This window comes from Meleagris gallopavo, chromosome 4 (assembly GCF_000146605.3).
Source record: "Meleagris gallopavo isolate NT-WF06-2002-E0010 breed Aviagen turkey brand Nicholas breeding stock chromosome 4, Turkey_5.1, whole genome shotgun sequence".
NCBI lineage: Eukaryota > Metazoa > Chordata > Aves > Galliformes > Phasianidae > Meleagris > Meleagris gallopavo.
Genome location: NC_015014.2, coordinates 61,447,115 through 61,464,848, shown reverse-complemented (window position 1 = coordinate 61,464,848; position 17,734 = coordinate 61,447,115). Strand labels below are relative to the sequence as shown.

Genomic DNA, 17,734 nt, shown 5'->3' with positions numbered 1-17,734 from the left:
TTTCTTTATTCTCTAAGCTCTGCAAGCTTACAATGGAACTAATTTCAAAACTGTTTATTATTTCTTTTATTTGTGAGAGGATAGCAGCTCTAAATGAGAGTTCCATTAACTGAGGCTATTAACAATGGTGATTCCTTCCTACTCTTTCCCTCCAGCTTTTCTACTAAAAAAAAAAGGCCTAAACCAGATCAGAAAGTGTATTTCAGTCTTTCATGAAGTTGTATTCTGTACCATTTCATGTGAAAAATAAATGGATTAAACTCATATAACGAAAACAATATCAGTTCTACTTGTTGATGTTACCCATTGTCAAAATAAAACCTCAAGAAATTTTTTGGTGTGACAACATAAAATATTCCAGAGAGCTGGATGTCAGTTTGCTTTAAAATATTCTCTGCTGCAAAGTAAAACCATCACATTTATAAGTAACAGTTCCCTGAATGATAGTTATAAACACGATGGGAGATCTGGTAACTTCAAAACATCAATGTTGAGTGAAAAATTTTCAGAAAGAGAATGCTGTGCCTTTAGTATAAACTTTAACAACACCATGAAAATTTAACTAATGTAAATACACTAGCAGAAATACAAAGGAATTAAAAAAGGTTAAAACTTAAATAATTACCACTAATTATTTTTAAAAAGCTTATCTGATTTTGCAAAAACCTGTATTTTAATGGTATCTAAAACCTTTGTAGATCATCGACTCCTACAAGACTACACAAAGGAGAAAACAGTTTAAGCACAGTGTAACCCACCCACTCTGTAGCCTCTTCCCATCTCATTCTAAGAGCTCAGCTGTTGGTGTTCTGAGAATCCAGTGCTTTAGCTCTGATGCAACCCAGCTGTGTAACCTTGGCTCACACTTCAGAGAAAACTGCTACACTGTGAGAAGGAGCTGGGTGAGTCTACAGGTTACAGCCACACAAGCTAATAAAGGTGAAAATGCAATACTAAGCTTGTTGAGAAAGGGGTCACGGGTAGCTCAAGAACACAGAAGAAGAAAAGAACACGAGCACAAGAAGGCATGAAAGTCTTGAAGGAGCAAAAAAGGGAACTGCAAGACAACTACTCAGTAATGCTGAAGATAAACTGAAATACTGAAACAACAGAAGATGAACCTTCCACACCTTCCACGCCCAGAGAACAAAGACTTGGCGTGTTTCATCAACAGCGATTAACACAGTAATAATTACCCTGTAAGTTCATTAAATCCCAGATGTTTTCTCTGAGTATTTGCCAATAAATAATTGTAATTTTTCATTTGAGAATACTCCTCCTGCAGTGCTCAAAGACACTATGAGTGACCCAGACAGAAACACTAGCACATGAATTAGCAATGTGCTCTGACTAAGCTCCTCTAGGTGAATTTTTGTCACTAAACACTTTAACAAGAAGCTTCAGATCTGGAGCAATTTTAAAGCTAGAGATGAGTCCACACAGAAAAAAAAGTCACAGAAAGACAAAGACTGGAAGACTGGCAATTGAAAATCACTTGCTAGCAGATGGATTCCATTGAAAAGACAGTTTTATTGTTCTTGTTGTCTGCACAAACTAAGTTTACACAGTTATGTTACAGCATAGACTAATCTGCTTATGGGGATAGCTGCCTTCTATTAAACTACAACAAATCCCTGACACACAAACAAAAAGGAAAAATAACAATTTTGTGACGTACTTCTCTTGATGAAATGGCTATTAGCTGATGAGGAAGAGTGCCTGCAGCATTAACTGCTTCTTTACTGTGAAGAACAGAGTACTCATTGTAATCCTATAGGAACTGTGAATTTTAGGCTGCAGTCCTATAACGTGGTCTATTTAGAACAAAACTGCAGAAGCAATTGTGAGCAATTTAAAAAACGTTGTTTCTTTCCTGAAAGATCAAAGCTATGGAAAGCTAGTCTAGCAGATGGTTGGACTCTTCTGTTCAAAACACTAGATTCATTGTGAAAGACAATTAATTAATTAATGAAATTTTAAAGAACACTAATATAAAAATTTCTTAACTCATTTATACTAACAAACTCACCTTGGGCCTGCTGTTTGGGTAGAGATATGTGAAGTACTCCAAGAAGAAAATTGATGAGTTCTGGTACAAATCTTTTGGAGAGAGATACATATTCCAGGAGCAAAGAGCATATAAACAAACCTTTAATAACATCTTGCAATGTTGTGATGCGGCACTATAAAAAGAAAAAAGAAAACACATTATTAGTAAATGTCTGTGCAACACAAATGCAGCATCTCTCCAAAAGCATAAATATTCAGGAACTTGTACACATTTTAAAATCTGTAAAATGGTACCCTCTGGATTTAAATGAAAAACATATTGCCTTAGCTCTTACTAAAGAGCATAGGCACAATTGATGAGAAAGATGACGTTTAGCCACTAGAAGGTGCTCAATCACCAGTAAGTTCTTACTGCTCATTTGCTCTGCCATCTGAGCTGGGCGTCAATTATAGCCCTACTTTTTGCCTTCAATTCCCCACATCCATTTTCATAAGTGAAACAAAGAAACATCAGGCTCAAAGCAACTTGGATCAGCAACAGTAACAAACAGTAACAAAGCAACTAGCTCAGAACTTTCAAAGCACATATGAAAGATATTTGGATAGAAAAGTAAGTACTTAACTACACTGCAATACACTGCAGTAGGTATAGTTTTAAGGAAAACACACATTACTGCTTTTTAAATAAAAGCCTTTCTTGAATTGGAACAATTGCAATATATAAAAGAGAAATCACTAACAAATGATTTTGTACTTTATTCACTCTCTTCCATTAGTTTCACATAGTTTCTCATCTGTGACCACACTAAACATAAAGCATCCTTTTCAGTGCAGTTCCAATATATACACATTAATTATAACACATTTTTTGGAGTGCTAGGAAGAAACAAGGAAGTGAAGTTGTATACTGAGACACAACATCACAGACATACCTTAGTAAGCAGCTGACTCATGTATATAAAAGCAGGAGTTACAACTGGATGCCAGAAGTCAGATGTTGGAAACAGCAGAGATGTAATTTTCAAATAAATAAGCTGATAGTGAATACAACATAGAATGGAGGCAAAATGTATTAAGACAATTCCAAGGATCTTAATTTTACACATATGTAACTGTGGTAGATGAGTAGCTGTCATGTAGTGGTCTAAAAATACTAAGGCAAACATCATTCAGAAGTTGGATATGATATTTACAACCTATTTACTGAAATGACTGCTTAAAGTACCTGAGAAAAGAATATCCACTGTATGTCTAACTGTATGTTATAAGAGTGATAGACAAAACATAGTAAGAAGCTAAAAGCTCTCCACAATACATTTCCTGCAAAATCCAAAACATCCTGAATAAAGAGTCTTCAAAAAGAACTCCACATAAATACTGTCCAAGCTGCAAGAAGCAAGTCTTCCAATCAAATTCTTTAATCCATTTTCTTTCAATACTCTAAATATCCCATTAGGCAACATTGTTTCCTCAAGCTGGGAGACAAAAAAAAAACCAAATAGTTCTCTTTGGATTACTGACTTAGGTCTGCTCTTTGAAAACAATCTACTACATAAACAAATATTCATTTTCTAGATGTTCCATGTGAATTCTCTAACAGCCATTTACCTAAACTTTGAAAATAGAGTCTGCTCAGATTTAGCATGGCTACCAAAATTCTGAAGTATTACTAATCATAGAATAATACAAGAAAGTAAGTTCAATCCTTTCACTCTCAGTCATTAATTTAGCATTACTCACATCTACAGTATTAAAAATGGTACTTTTAAGTCCATTATGTTATTTCCTTGATATTTTTGTGAAACTAAGAGATAATGCACTTCTATGGAGCACTTTTAAAATATTTGCACTTAATGTAACTTAAGAAATCAGGACATAACTGACAACATCACTATCCATTGAAATTTCATCAGGAAAACTAATAATGTTCTACTACATAAATTGGAGAGGCAATTTTAAGATCTGTTCCGCTTGTTAATATATCAGAGTCACACTTCTACTCTGTAGAATATTTTTTTTATCTGTAGATTTAAATTTAAGAAATATAAAAAATCATAGATGTTAATAACTCATTCTATAACTTGAAATGCAAAATTACATCCCCATCATCATGCATTTACTAGCATTTCTGTATTAATGGAAAGAGCAAGAGTTTGCTTTGCAGCAGGTATTTGTTACCGTGTCTAAGCCTGGAAATGTTGCACGGCCTTTGACTTCAATTACTTCTTCCATCTCATGTGCAGCGTCTCGAAGGACAAACTTAATATTGCCACTGGCTGCTTCAGGAAACATCTGGCAAAGATTGTACAATGGCCTATTAAGAAGAAATGTAAGTCATGATCAAGTTACACCAGTGATGTTAACTAAAAACCTGATTTTTAAGCATCTGCAGGGTGGTTTCTTGGGTTCCATCCATAACAAAAACAAATGCCCTGAAACATTATTTTTTAGAGAAATAGCCACCACAACCCTGCACAGATTATTACTGTAATACTTGTGGTTTACAGAGATGTACTTTTCATCAGGCAATCTGAGATTTGGAGGTTTCTAAATCTTAATAATAAAAAAATAATTAAAAACTTTAAAATACACTCCTAAATAATCTCATATGATTAAAACACATCTTTCTAAATCACCTAACTCTTCATTTTACTGTACAAAGATATGCTGGTTCATACCAGGCAAGTCATAACTCAAAATATTCTCATGCAACGTTAAGGAACATGTAAGGCAGTAAAGTGGTTAGCAAAGTTATTACTTAAAATACAAAAAAAACTCCCCACAAAGTTAGGCCAGCTCCTGGCCTGTGGTTACAGCCTACAGGGAGGTGCAGTCAGACATCTGCATCTGCTTTTCAGTATTTTCTTTTAAAATGTTTGCAGTGATATTAATAAATCTCAGCTCTATAAAACAATCAAAATGTGTTTACATGTTTTTACAAAGCCCCACCATGTGTGATTATCAACAGCTCTTGCTGATGAATGCAACAGAGTAATGCATGCTAAACCTGCACGTAACAGATTATTAAAAACTATTTCCTTTAGATTTCACTGTATGTTTTTTCTTTCAAGGTACATACAAATAATTCACTACAGAAAAGTTGCCTAGCCCAAAAGTCAAGATAGGAATAACAGACTAATTTTGGTTGCAAGGGGCCTTTGGAGGTGACCTCGTGCAATTCCCTGCTCAAAGCACAGCTAACTTCAACGCTGAATCAGTTTGCTTACAGCTTTGTTCAATTGTGCGAATCTTCCACAGCTTCTCTGGGAAACCAGAGAAATTCTAGGGTTCAATACAATTGCTGTGAAGAATTTTTCCTTACAAGTAATTGGAATTTCCTTTGTTGCAACTTGCATCCATTGATCCTCATCCCTCACCGTGTAACTGTGAGACAAGTTTGGCTCTCTTGCCACAATAAACACCCATTATATATTTGAAGACAACAATTCCAAATTGACAATTTCCTGAAAAATGTTTCTTCAGAACTTTTATATGGGCTTACTATAACATTCTAATTCTGTTTTCACTTAGTTCCTAATGAGAATGAATTCACAGAATGGAAACTTGTGAAAAAAAACAACTGTACGGACAACAGCGCATTATCACTGCAAACCTTAAAGCCCTTAATCTGCTGCATAAGTAACCTCCATATAGAAGTTTTCATGCACAACTGGCATATTATTTATCTACTGCCCATGAAAAGCACTTACAGATAAAAAATTACATTCTAATGTCTTGGTACAATTAATAGTCCAGACAACACATGAAAAAAATTTCGGACACTAAGTTGCCTACAATCCTGACAGAGCTACATATTAAACACTTCCCCTAGGTAGCTTTTCTCTTTAGACCAGAAAGGAGCAAAAGTCAACACGATTTATTACTTACAGGATGAGTTTGTCAATTGTTTTCAGCTCTGGTAGATCCAGAGTTGCTAACTCTCCAATATATTCCAGAAGAAAGCCAAACAGTTTCTGCAAGAAGTACCGTATGTTAAAAAACATTAATTTTCTTTCATCACATGTATTTTTCAGAATAGCACAAAAGAACAGTGATAAAAAAGTTAGAAAAGAAACAAGCAGTATGTTGATTGCACTGTTATAAGAACATGGATATGTTATGCTGCTTCCTGAATCCTTAGTAAAACTTAAGCAGAGATTCAAAGTTAATTTCAAACCTTGAAATACAAGATAAAACAAAATATGAAAACATACTTCCAACTTTGTTTTGTTTCCCACTGCAAGACTTGGATGATTGCATTTCTGAATCCTCTCCAGTATAATAAGCTGTTGCTCTACTGTTCTTCCAGCCAATAAAGATTTAAATTTCTCATAGGACTCAGGAACTGTAAGGTAAAAACAAGAAATTATCAAACCTCTAACAGTTATTTAATTCAAGTGACCATCTAACAGATTTCCAATTTGAAAGTGTCATCTTTCAGAAGAAAAGATAACACATAGCTTTTAAATAGTAATCTTGTAATAGCAGCCTATAAGTATGTACATAACATAGCATACACGAGCATAAGTCAGAAAATAAGACGAATGCTTTTCAACAAATGAGATGCAATTTATCCTGTACTTGTTGCCTAGGATGAGCATAACTACATGCACACACATGCAACACATCAGAAGTAAGCTTATGCATTCATTCAACCATAAATTGACCATAATACAATTAGCTCTATGTCTAATTCACATCTAATTAGCTTTTGTATGAAGGATATTAAATAAAGTACGAAACTTGCCACTAATGGAAAATAATTTTACCCTCCTCCCCAGAAGTAGTATTTTTAGTCTTCTGCATAAGTGAATGTGCTAAATAACATCTTAACCAGTTCAGTTTTTGAGTTATTTTAATGCAATTGCTTTCTGGTTAAGACAAATCCTGAATGCAATTTAAAAGACTTTGGGTAATGTATACTACCTCCTTTTGGGAAAAAAGCAAGCACTAGGGGAAGATTGTTTGAAAGGTTGTTCAATCTTGTAACAATTAATTTTGTTAGAGAAACCTATACTAGGACAATAGCTAGTTGCATTAAATACTCAATATTAATGATTGGTTTGTATACTACTTGGAACATGCTTCTTCCTTCCTCCGAGGCACAAGTCCCAAAGAAGTCAAACTCTGACTGTCTCCATTTCAAAATACTGCAATGCTGTATCGCAGGGATTACACCTCACAATGCTGCCTCTCTAAGCTTCTGACAAAAATATCAGTCCAAATGCAACAGAAGCAAAGCTCTCCTCATTTGAAATAGTATTCTATTATCTATATTTAACTTATCTCATGCAAAATACAGCATTTTAGATTGGATGCACTTGTGGCCTTCAGAAACAAGTAAAGATCTTTCTGTTTTCAACCTCACTATGTCTTTGTCAATTCTAAAGCTGTTGGAAGCAGAAGTAAATGTTCTGGGGTGAAACAGATCCGGTTTCCACTGCTCACAGCATGATCAGTGCTAATCACTAAGAACAGCAGCTACTGTCTGCATTTGGAACAGTAGGAGACAATTATGAGGTAAAACTTCATAGATTGGCAGGAATATATAAGATACTGCAGCACAGAGAGAAAGACACTTTATAAAACCTTAAAGACAACAGGGATCTATGCATCAGTCTTTTGCTTACCAGCAAATGTATATGGAAGCTCTGATTTGGCAGCTTCCATTTTTGGATCCAGTTCCTCCACATTCTGTGATTCATTTTCATTTGTCTTTTGTTTCTTTTGTTCTTTATTTCCTGCAGCTTCTTCTTCACTCTCAAGATCCGACTCAAGATCCGAGTGGTTATCTGATGCAACATCCTCCTCATCTTCAGTAGCAGATTCTTCCTCACCTTCTTCATTCTCATTATCTTCCTTCTCACCTTCCTCTTCTTCCTGTTCCTCTTCCTCTTCTTTGTCCTCCTCCTCTTCTTTGTCCTCCTCCTCCTCCACATTTTCAATGTTCATTTTTCCATCCTGCCAGTAGAGAAAATAAGCCAGTTAAAACACCAATAAAGTGACAGCAATTTGCCAGAATCACCATGGAAATGTATCATTAAAAGCTATTGTGATCAAGCAGTGACTGGCAGCTGTGTCAGCCAAGAAGGAATTTTAAGAAAAGAGAATGTATACAGATATATGAATAGAAGTGTATTTCTAAGGAGCAGTAAGAGATAGGAGGAACAGGATACAGTATGTAAGGACTAGAGTAGTACCAGTGGGAAAGTAAGGAATACTTACATAAAATTTCTACATCACTTACAGAAGCATTCTTAGTAAAAAAGACATTTTAACTACTTCTACACGTTAAAATAGTGTATCAGATACCTAATTGTTCCCATCTTGGTTTTCTTAATCAACAATTTAAATGCACATTCACAATTTGCATTCACTGCTGAGAGGAGCACTTCCCTTGCTACTTCCATATAAGAAGATGAGAGGATCAGTATGCACACACATGAATCACATGGTCAGGGTGACTCATTACATCAGCTTTAAGGTTTTATTCGCTCTGCCACCTTAAGCAAAGCTACTTCATATGATGTATAGTGCAAATTTAAATTAAAAAAGAATAAATGGAAGGGCTAAGGCCCTCTCCGCAGTCTAGTTAAATAAGAGCACATAAGGCTACTATATTAGTAGGACTACAGAGGGAAACAACTATTCTCCTCTCCTCAGCCCTTTTAAAAAATCAGATAGAATACAGTATTCAAATACAAGAAAGATATCTACAAACAGCTGCAATCATCAGGGTCATCAGGGGTCATAGAACCTGTGCTACGAGAAGATGCTGTGGAACCCATGTTTTTTTCAGCCTGGAACCAGCCTTTCGGTGCCTATAAGGGAAGTCACTGAGAAGGCACTCTGCGCCACAGTCCATGGTGGGAGAAAGAGAAACAACTGGTTTAAATTTAAACAAGAGAGATTCAGACTGAGAAACTTTTACAGTAAGAAAATCAGCAGAATACAATGCCTAGGTAGATTCTGTAGCCTCTATTCTTGGAGATTTTTTTGAGACAAAATTGGACAAAATGCTGAACAACCTGGTGATTCCATGGCTGACCCTGCTTTGAGCACAGATTTGGACTAAAGGCTTCCAAACTGATTTTCCTATTTTCACTTCAGAACCTTGAAAATGCTGAGATTTCCTATCTTACCTTGTAAGACAATAAACGTCTGTCATCTTTGTCCAGGATAAAGCCATCAGCTAGATCATCAGCTGACACGTGGCTGGGTTTCTTTTTATTCTCTTGTTCATCTATTCCACGCATTCGACGTAGTCGATCTGCCTGTGTTTTAGGAGAAGTAACATACACAGATACATCATGTGTTTACACAAGAACGAAAAATCTCTCAAACACTTCATTTAAGAAAATCAAAGGGGAAAAAAAGTTAACTAGAACTATTCAAGTAGTAGGTGAAAATTAAAAACAGTTAATTAAATTAAAACCAGTGACTTGGCAAATTATGAACAAAAACTAATACTTCATTTTGTTGTGTTTTGTTTGATTTGATAGCCTAATGCAACTGCATATGTGATAACATATTTGGAAGGCTTTAAACTGGGCTTCCAAATATGTTATGTTCTCTTATTTTATCTGTTTGGTTTACCACAAAATGCAGCTTCCATTGGTGTTTTATGATTCTGCAGTGTTTATCTGTTTCTTCTAAGTGTATTAAGTTTGCAGAAAACATAATCTTAAGATTTTAACATTACACTGAATTTACAAATAGACTCAATGGGCAATATGTGAAACAATCATTTTCAGAAGCACTTTCACTTTGCACTCAGCCAGATCATCCACCACGCAACACAACAAGAATAGGAAAGAAAAAAAAATCCTCTCTTTCACAGTAACGCGAAGGTACCAACTCTCCCTACCATCTTAAATGTGTCCCTAATATCCCAAAAGAAAAAAGAGAGAAACATTTACCAAGTAATTCATTCTTTCTACAGGACTCAGAACTCCGTATAGAAGAAACAGCATGAAACATTTCCCAAGAGAACTCTATTCCTATGCAAAGCAAGGCTATATACATGCTACTGCTGGAAGATTTACAACACCAGAAGAAAGCATTACATGACTTGGCAGCATATTAGCTCAACTTCTTTGCAATAAAATATGCCCCCCTTACTGAATTGCATCTAAACTCTGAATAATTTAAAACATTTAAAGGCAAGTCAAAGTGATATTCTATTTTTTATTGAAGAAATATTCACTCATTTCATGAACCTCACTAAGTCATGTACTAAGTCCATGTTTTCTTTATTATATTAGATTCCAAACAAAACACAAACAGATTTCCTGCATTTGCCCTCTGATGAATAACAGTTTAGTACAGCCACTTTCAATCGAAGGCAAAGCAATAAGTATATGTGGTCACTCCCAAAAAACAGATTAGAAAACAATCCAAAACCATAGCTGGTGTACCTCTAGCTTCTGGAGTCGCGCCTCCTCCTCTTTTGCCAATTCTTCTTCTGTCTTCATCCTTTCTGAAGGTTTTGCTTTCATCTCGAATCCAAGTTCTCGAACAATCATATCATATTCATCAGGCTGAAGAAATATTTATACAGTTGTTTATTATCTTAGTCTTATTATTCTGCTTTGCATCTACCCTTCTACAAGACATAACAACTGGAAAATAAGACCTTTAAGAAATAAGGCAAAGACTGTCTAGAGAAAGCTGCTTTTAATTCAGTATTAACATAAGGAATGGATTGAATTTTCCCTGAACTCCCTCCATTTAAATTTCTCAAAGCTGAAGAACTTATAACAATACCTTACATGAAAACTTCTTATTAATTGAAAAACTTCAAAATATTGTTTATTAATAAAATACTGTTTTCTAAAAAAAAAAAAAACAAAAAAAAACCAATAAATTTATAGTTTGTAATTCAGTTTATAAATACTGTTAGAAATAAACTACGTATTTGTTATCATATTAATTACATATATATCTACCTCAAAGGAAACAAAAAGAGTTGCTGATGCTCAGCCAATGTAAGCAGCATACATGGGAAAACAGTCACTAGCAGAGGTCACATTGAGCTTTTGAATACAATTTTCTTGATAGATGCTTAAGTCACTAACCTGCTCCTTTAAAATTCAGTTCTGGTAATTATTCTTCTTACATGCCACTAGATAATTTTCTCCTACTTAACATTAATGTTATATTTAGTACACAGTCTGATCCCTGCATCCCTGATAACTCTCAAAAGGAGATTCACATGAAGCAAGGGAAGCTAATTTTCCTTTTCAGTAAAGCACAGAGAAAGAATTTTTGTCTAGGATATCACATTATTGACATAGTGGAATATTCAGTATATCATGAAGCATCTTAAAATAAAAAGCAATATGTCAAAATATGACTTTCTGATTCAGTATCTTCCATTCATTAAGATCAGTTTTAACATGAGATCAGTTCATTATTTCAGCCTTCTAAAAACAGAATTCTACTGCCAGGTAATAAATACCATATAATACAAAATGTCTACAAGAAAAAAAATATATAGCACAAGACATTGCAATGCTTATTCTTAAATCAAGAAGTATGAAGAACAACAAATAGGAAAAGCTTTGAGACTGTAACAAATTTATTCATAAACTTAATATTTTAATTCCCTTTTTGTAGGGACATTACTCAGGTCACAACCAGGAAAAATCTGTTGTCAAATAGATGTTGTTTCACCCAAGAAACGTAGCAAAGGCATTCAAAGAAAGACAATGGTCTCAACAATTTTTATTCTTCAGGCAAAAATATGTCTTAAAAATAACCAACAGTCAATAGTGTTGCTCAACATGCAACCTCTCTCATTTTATTTCGCAAAGCAATCAACTTTGCCTCATACTTCAGTCACTAGGACAGTCAAAACCACAAATTATTAGAATAAAAGAAAGTAATCTAGCCAAACTTTACCTTGGGTTTTTCTGCCTCTTTGTCCTTTCTTTCTGACTTTGGGGGTTTGCGGGCCATAAGGGTTTGGATTTCCTTCCAGTCATTGTCAAGCTTTTCAGTAAGTTCTAAGGCACTTTCTCTCCGACTCTGCCTTTCTTGCTAGAAAAATAAAACACAAATGCAGCAGTTACATCCAGCTGAATAAGACAAAGCACTTATAGCATAAAACAAAATTGATATCTTCAGCAAATAAATTATTTCAAATACTTAACATTTTAAAGATATAAACATTCACAGCGGTAGAAGTGATACAGCTGTACTGAGTGCCACATGGGCTGAGTACAGGAAACGAGTTACATGAGTCAAGAAAATGAGAGATTTGAAGATACAAAAGAATGGTAGATTTTCACTTTATTTCCTTAAGTGTTTACAAGGACAGATGGACATTCAAGGACCATAGACTCTTTTCCCAGACAGTTATCTACATCATTTTCTGTTACTGCTACTTTATTCTGCAAAGACAAATTGTGATGTCCTCTGTATCATACATTAACTCATTCTTTAGAGCTAAAAACCCACCTTTTCTTGTTTAGATTTGGCTATCAACTCTTCTATGAGTTCCTTCCTAGATTTAGGTTTTTCCTCCTCTTCATCTTCCTGTTCACTAGATGCTTTTTTACGAAGAAGGCCTCCGCCCCCTCCAAAGTGAGCAGCAGTTAACTCAGCTAGAAGAAAAAATAAATTGGGAATTCTCTTCAAATTGATATGTAAGTGCAGAGGCTGCTAGGACAGTATCCCTCTAGTATTTGAGAATGGAAGCAGTTAAAATTATTTCATCAGCCATATACTACTCACATTCATACCTAAAAAAGATGCTGGACAACTTACACTGATAAACATTTTGTGTGAGATAGGAATATTTTTTCTATATTCCAACTACTATTTAGGTGTAGAGGTAACAAGAAAACCACTTAAACTTCAGATGCTGCCCGATGTACTTGAAACGTAGGTACACATTAATTCTGAAAAAAACACAGGATAAAGAAACTTCCCAGTTGGGTAGCTCCAACTTAGCTTCTGCTAAATTTTGACAGCCGTTCCACATGTATTTAAGTAGTAATTTGGCTTCAACAGCCCATCCATTTACATATTCTTCTTCAGTGAAAGAAACAAATGATGCAAATGTACCAACAACAAAACCAACAGTGAAAAAAAATACAGAGCAGTGAGATATTAGCCGATATCCTACCTGACAATGCTCCCCTTTCATCGGTGTCACTATCACTATCAATAATATCATTCAGTTTTTCAATTTCTGCTAAAGATTGGCCAAAATGAGTTAATTCTTCATCTTCATTAAGATTATAGATATTTTTCTTTCCATAGTTTTGCTAAAAAGAACAACAACAAAAAAAAACACAATTAAATAACAAAAATTTCTAGTTTCCAGGCAACAAACTAATAGAGCCAGCATTTTTAATGTTCGAGAAGATTCTTGTTCCAGTTCTTTGCTATTTTAAGAACACTACCAGGTTAATATTTTTTATCCAAAATACATGAAGCATTAAGCAAGAGAGTATGATGCCTCCATTATTCTTACAGTAATGTAGAAATGAAGCAACTCAGAAAACTTAAGAAAGCTTAAGTTTTATCTGCATACCATTAACAACAATTCTTCATTATTCCATTTCTGGCCTGAAGAAATGTAGCTTACATAAATTACCAGCAGGCTACAATATTGCACTATTCAGCTCTGGAGATTGAGTATCATAAAACTGAAAGAATGGTACTACGCAAACAATTCGCATTACAGAATGACAGCATGTTACAGAGTTCCTCTAGTCAGCAAATGAAATGGCTGTTCTCCAACAGCTGTACTGGAATCTCAAATTCTACTTGCTGGTGGTTGCCTTTTTCTAATCCAATTTCCAAATCACAACAAGTCTAGAACAGTCAAAGAAAACAATGACTGCTTAAAATTGGCTTTCTTGCACATCAGAGCTCAAACGTGCTCAAAGAATTTTCTTCTTCAGAAAAACATCTGTCTTGCAACACTAGGAATTTTTCATGGAACATTCTGGATTCCCATAAACAGATGTTTTTTCATAGAAGTTCAAAACATACAAACAAAAAACATTAGCCTGCAAAACCCTCTATTAAGGATAACCCTCCCAACTCAATTTTTCTTTTTAATTCCCATTCTTACACTTTACCTGTCTTTCCAAAGTGAATCGTTTTATCATCTTTTCCTCTGGACTTATTTTAGTGTTATATTCACCAAAACGCTTATCTTTAAACACATTTGTCTTTTCTTTTTCTTTATATTCTTTCAATAACGTTTGAGTTCGCTAGAAGAAAAAAAGGAGGTCAAGTTCAAAAAATTAACAGAATAAATGCTTCCAAAGCAAAGGCAAAAAAAGCTTCATGGCATTCTGACAATATGGAATCATCCAGTCTACCATAACGCAAAACTAAGAGGGTATGGAAAGCATACGCAACGCACAACACAGAGTAATGAACTACACTCACAAGCTGCCCAGAAGACAAAATATGATACACTGTGTGGTGTCCTTGTTTTGTCACACATGAAAACTAACCATTGATTCCAAAGAATTTTGATTTCAGTCTGAGGCTTAGTATGAAAGAATGTATTAAAGAAAGAGAACAAAAGTATCAGCTGTACCTCTTCTGGTCTTGTCGCCCAAGACATAAATAAACCCAAGTGGGTACATACATACAGTTCTCTCCCTTAGTGCTGAGCACAGAGAGGTCATGCATCAGAGCAGTAAGGCATGTATGAAGTAGCACGTGCTGTACTTATGGCACAAAGAAGTCAGGCTTATTTTCAAGTGCTAGTGACGTAACTCATGACAAACATTTAATTTCCCTTAGCAGTTAAAGGAAGAACTTAAAACGTGAAATTGAATGTTATCAGATTTTCTAAAATGCTGAAGTTATTAAACAGTTTATAAAGAAAGAAAATGCTGGCTGTGTTTAGTTTTTAAAAAATTAGCTCTAATTTAAGAGATGTCAATTAAATCTCATGGACAGGTTTGTTCTCCAATGCTGTTTGTACTGCAATGCACTCCCAAACTTGTGCGCTGAAGGAGAAGGCAGGTTTCCTACAGCAGGCCTCTGCAGCCTCATGTCCACAATTTACAGCCACCACCACTACTGACTGCAGAAGGCTGGTTTCATCTACTATTCCCAAAGCTCTACCTTCAATTTACTTCTTGCATAGCATACACAAGTGAACAATTTAAATGCCGCATAAGAATGTTAATGTATCTTACTAACTTGGATATGGGAAAGCACTTTTGTTATCAATTATTTCATGTCCTCTCTCACCAATTACCTCTATCCATAGAATTTTAATGTATAATCTTTCACAATATATTCAAAATGACAAACAATCCATTTCCTTCCACTGCATTAGTTTTTAAAATAACTTTATTTTCAGAAAGTACTTTTGTAATGGAAATTATAAGCCATGACTTGAATTAGTGATTGAGCACCTGGTGGGAAGGCAGGGCCAACCCAGGGGAGTTCAGCTGCATGCAGAGCACTTGAGTGACCAGAAGGGTTGGAGCCAGGATCCAGCCCTTCCCAGACCTCATTTAAGGGTCGGTAGGGGAAGTAAGGGTATCTCTCTGGAAATCCCTACATACCTGAGATTTTCTAAAGGTAAGCAGCTACCTTCCTTTATCTCTGTGCCTACGGTTATTGTGTTTAATCAAATCCTCACTTGCTGCAGTCTAGAATCTAGCTGCTCTGCTTTAATTGCTGTGCTTTCTGTTGCATTACAACTTTAAATTCTGTTTGACATGCACACATCCAGATTCAATTTACAAGTAGCTATCCAGATTTGATCACAGAATCGTTAAGGTTGGAAGAAACCTTTAAGATCATCTAGTTCAACTGTCAACACATTCCCACCCTGCCCATTAACCATGTCCCTCAATGCAACATCTCTATTGTATTGAACATCTTCAGGGACAGTGATTCTACCACCTCCCTGGGCAATGTATTCCAATGCCTCACCACTCTTTCTGAAAAGAAATTCTTCCTTGTATTCAACTTGAACCTCCTCTGGCACAGATTAAAGTCACTATATCTCATCCATCACTAGTAGAAGAGGCCGTACCCACCTCGCTACAACCTCTTTTCAGGTAGCTGTAGAGAAATCATGTCCATCATCAACATCCACATCACTGAGAACCTCAGTACAAGCTGTTAAATTAAAGTTTTTAGTTTTAACAGAATCTACAGAAATTCTAATTTCTTTCCTGTTTTCTTTACAGGGATAGGTCAGAAAAAAATCCACTGCTTCACTCAAGGAAAGGATAAATGCTGGAATGTATATGAAGTAACAGCTTCCCTTGTGCAGTATGGATTTTTAGTCAGGCAGCTACTGATATCAGTAGAGGGAAGAAGGAACAAAAAAAAAAAGAGGGGGACAGTTTTAAAAGGGTCAAGAGTGGGAGATTTAATTCTCTGAAGCTGTATGGACATTATTATCTCAATGAAGACATACCACTACTTTGCATCTTAACATTCTTTCACAATATAACTATTTAACTATTGCACAAAAAGCAATCTAGTCTTCCAAGTCAGTGGTAGTTTTCTATCTATGCAGTTCACACTGCAATGAGAACCTACTCCTCTTTCAGGCTTTCCCTGTTACAGCGATGTTGCACCATCATCAAGAAGCTCAACATCCTGCAGCACCTAAATCTATCTAATGAACACTTATAACCAACCCCTGTGCTTCCTGCTGTACTCTGATCCACAGTAATAACAGAATCATTCTCACAGCATGGTAAGGCATTGAGACCGGCACTGTGACTGCTCAGGAGAGAGACATTTGGGTACACCCTCCATCACCATCAGAGCAACATGAGGTGAGCAATCACTTCTGTCACGTGGGATGAGCCTCTTACCTCACCTATGGAGGCTCCAGATTCATGGCCTCTCCACCACTTCTCCATCCACAGCTACCCTCCTCCCTCCCAATTTCTGCTGTCCTCTTACCTTCTTGATAGCCTTGGACCGTGACACACCAGGCAGCCCCACATCGTTCTTGGTCTTCCTTCCCAAGATGTTAAACTTCTGCCTGTTGACTTTCACCTCAAAGGGATTGCTCTTCACCATGGCTATGGTTGGCTCTGCTGAGCCCTTGGCTTTTGAAAATGTGGAGGCCTTTTTCTTGCGCTTTGCAGCCTTCCCCATTGCTGGCTACTTGTGTGGGTGAGGAGGCTCAGCACACGCTCGGCACCCAGTGGCTAGATGTAGAGAAGCCAAAATGGCGTCCACGGCCAAAGCGTTCCTCAGGCCTGACTGTGGTCCTCCAGGCCACGCGAGACTTGCCTCAGAAACCCTACGAGATCCGGTGGGGTGATCGGCACGGTGTAAACGGAGCAGTGCGGTAACGGCACTCCCGCAGCCGACGTACCCGAGCTCCGCCACGCACCGGCAGGGAGACACTCTCGCGAGGCTTTTGCTCAAATATCGCGAGACTCGCCGCCCTTCTCCCCCGCCGCACTGGGAAAAGCCGGACGAGGCCGAACTAGGTCACTCACTACGTATCCCGGCATGCAGAGCGCGACGCGCGCCTGGGAGAGGACGAGTTCTGTCACGCGATGCCTTCTGGGAGTTGTAGTTCCGGGGGAGACGGGCGAGGACGGCGGTGGGGTGGAGCCGGCTGAGGCGGGCGGTCGAGCGATGGTCGGGGCGGGCGCTGCCTGCTCCTTGCCTCCGCCCTCGGGGAGGGGGAAGGCTGGTGCCGGAGCGAGCGGCGGGTGATGGGGAAGAGGCGAGCGCGGCGCTGAGGTCCCGCGGGGCC

The 17,734-nt window shown here is 36.8% G+C and overlaps 1 protein-coding gene across 2 annotated transcripts; it reads right to left on the bottom strand.

Moving 5' to 3' along the window:
- On the bottom strand, nt 1–17,431 carry NOP14 (NOP14 nucleolar protein). 2 transcript variants are annotated; one of them, XM_010710481.3, is made up of 13 exons: nt 16,924–17,427; nt 14,106–14,240; nt 13,142–13,283; nt 12,472–12,617; nt 11,914–12,051; nt 10,428–10,550; nt 9,153–9,284; nt 7,641–7,971; nt 6,225–6,355; nt 5,899–5,984; nt 4,189–4,324; nt 2,943–3,044; nt 1–2,183 (listed from the first exon to the last, which is right to left on the bottom strand). In XM_010710481.3, exons 1-13 carry the CDS (start codon nt 17,119–17,121, stop codon nt 1,977–1,979), a joined length of 2,007 nt encoding a protein of 668 aa, XP_010708783.1. In that variant the 5' UTR covers nt 17,122–17,427; the 3' UTR covers nt 1–1,976. The 2 variants fall into 2 exon arrangements, with proteins under 2 accessions (XP_010708783.1, XP_010708784.1); XM_010710482.3 differs by lacking the exons at nt 1–2,183; nt 2,943–3,044 and adding an exon at nt 3,053–3,485 and having other exon boundaries at nt 16,924–17,431.
- Between the last annotated feature and the right edge of the window lie 303 nt (nt 17,432–17,734).

What these genes read in the sequence shown, in the direction of transcription:
- NOP14 (XM_010710481.3), bottom strand. Translation starts at nt 17,121, where the DNA reads ATGGGGAAGGCTGCAAAGCGCAAGAAAAAGGCCTCCACATTTTCAAAA. An exon ending in GACGTTTATTGTCTTACAAG is followed by an intron (nt 7,972 to 9,152) that starts GTAAGATAGGAA and finishes CTCTACTGGCAG; the next exon opens with GATGGAAAAATGAACATTGA. An exon ending in GAAACAAAACAAAGTTGGAA is followed by an intron (nt 5,985 to 6,224) that starts GTATGTTTTCAT and finishes TACTTCTTGCAG; the next exon opens with AAACTGTTTGGCTTTCTTCT.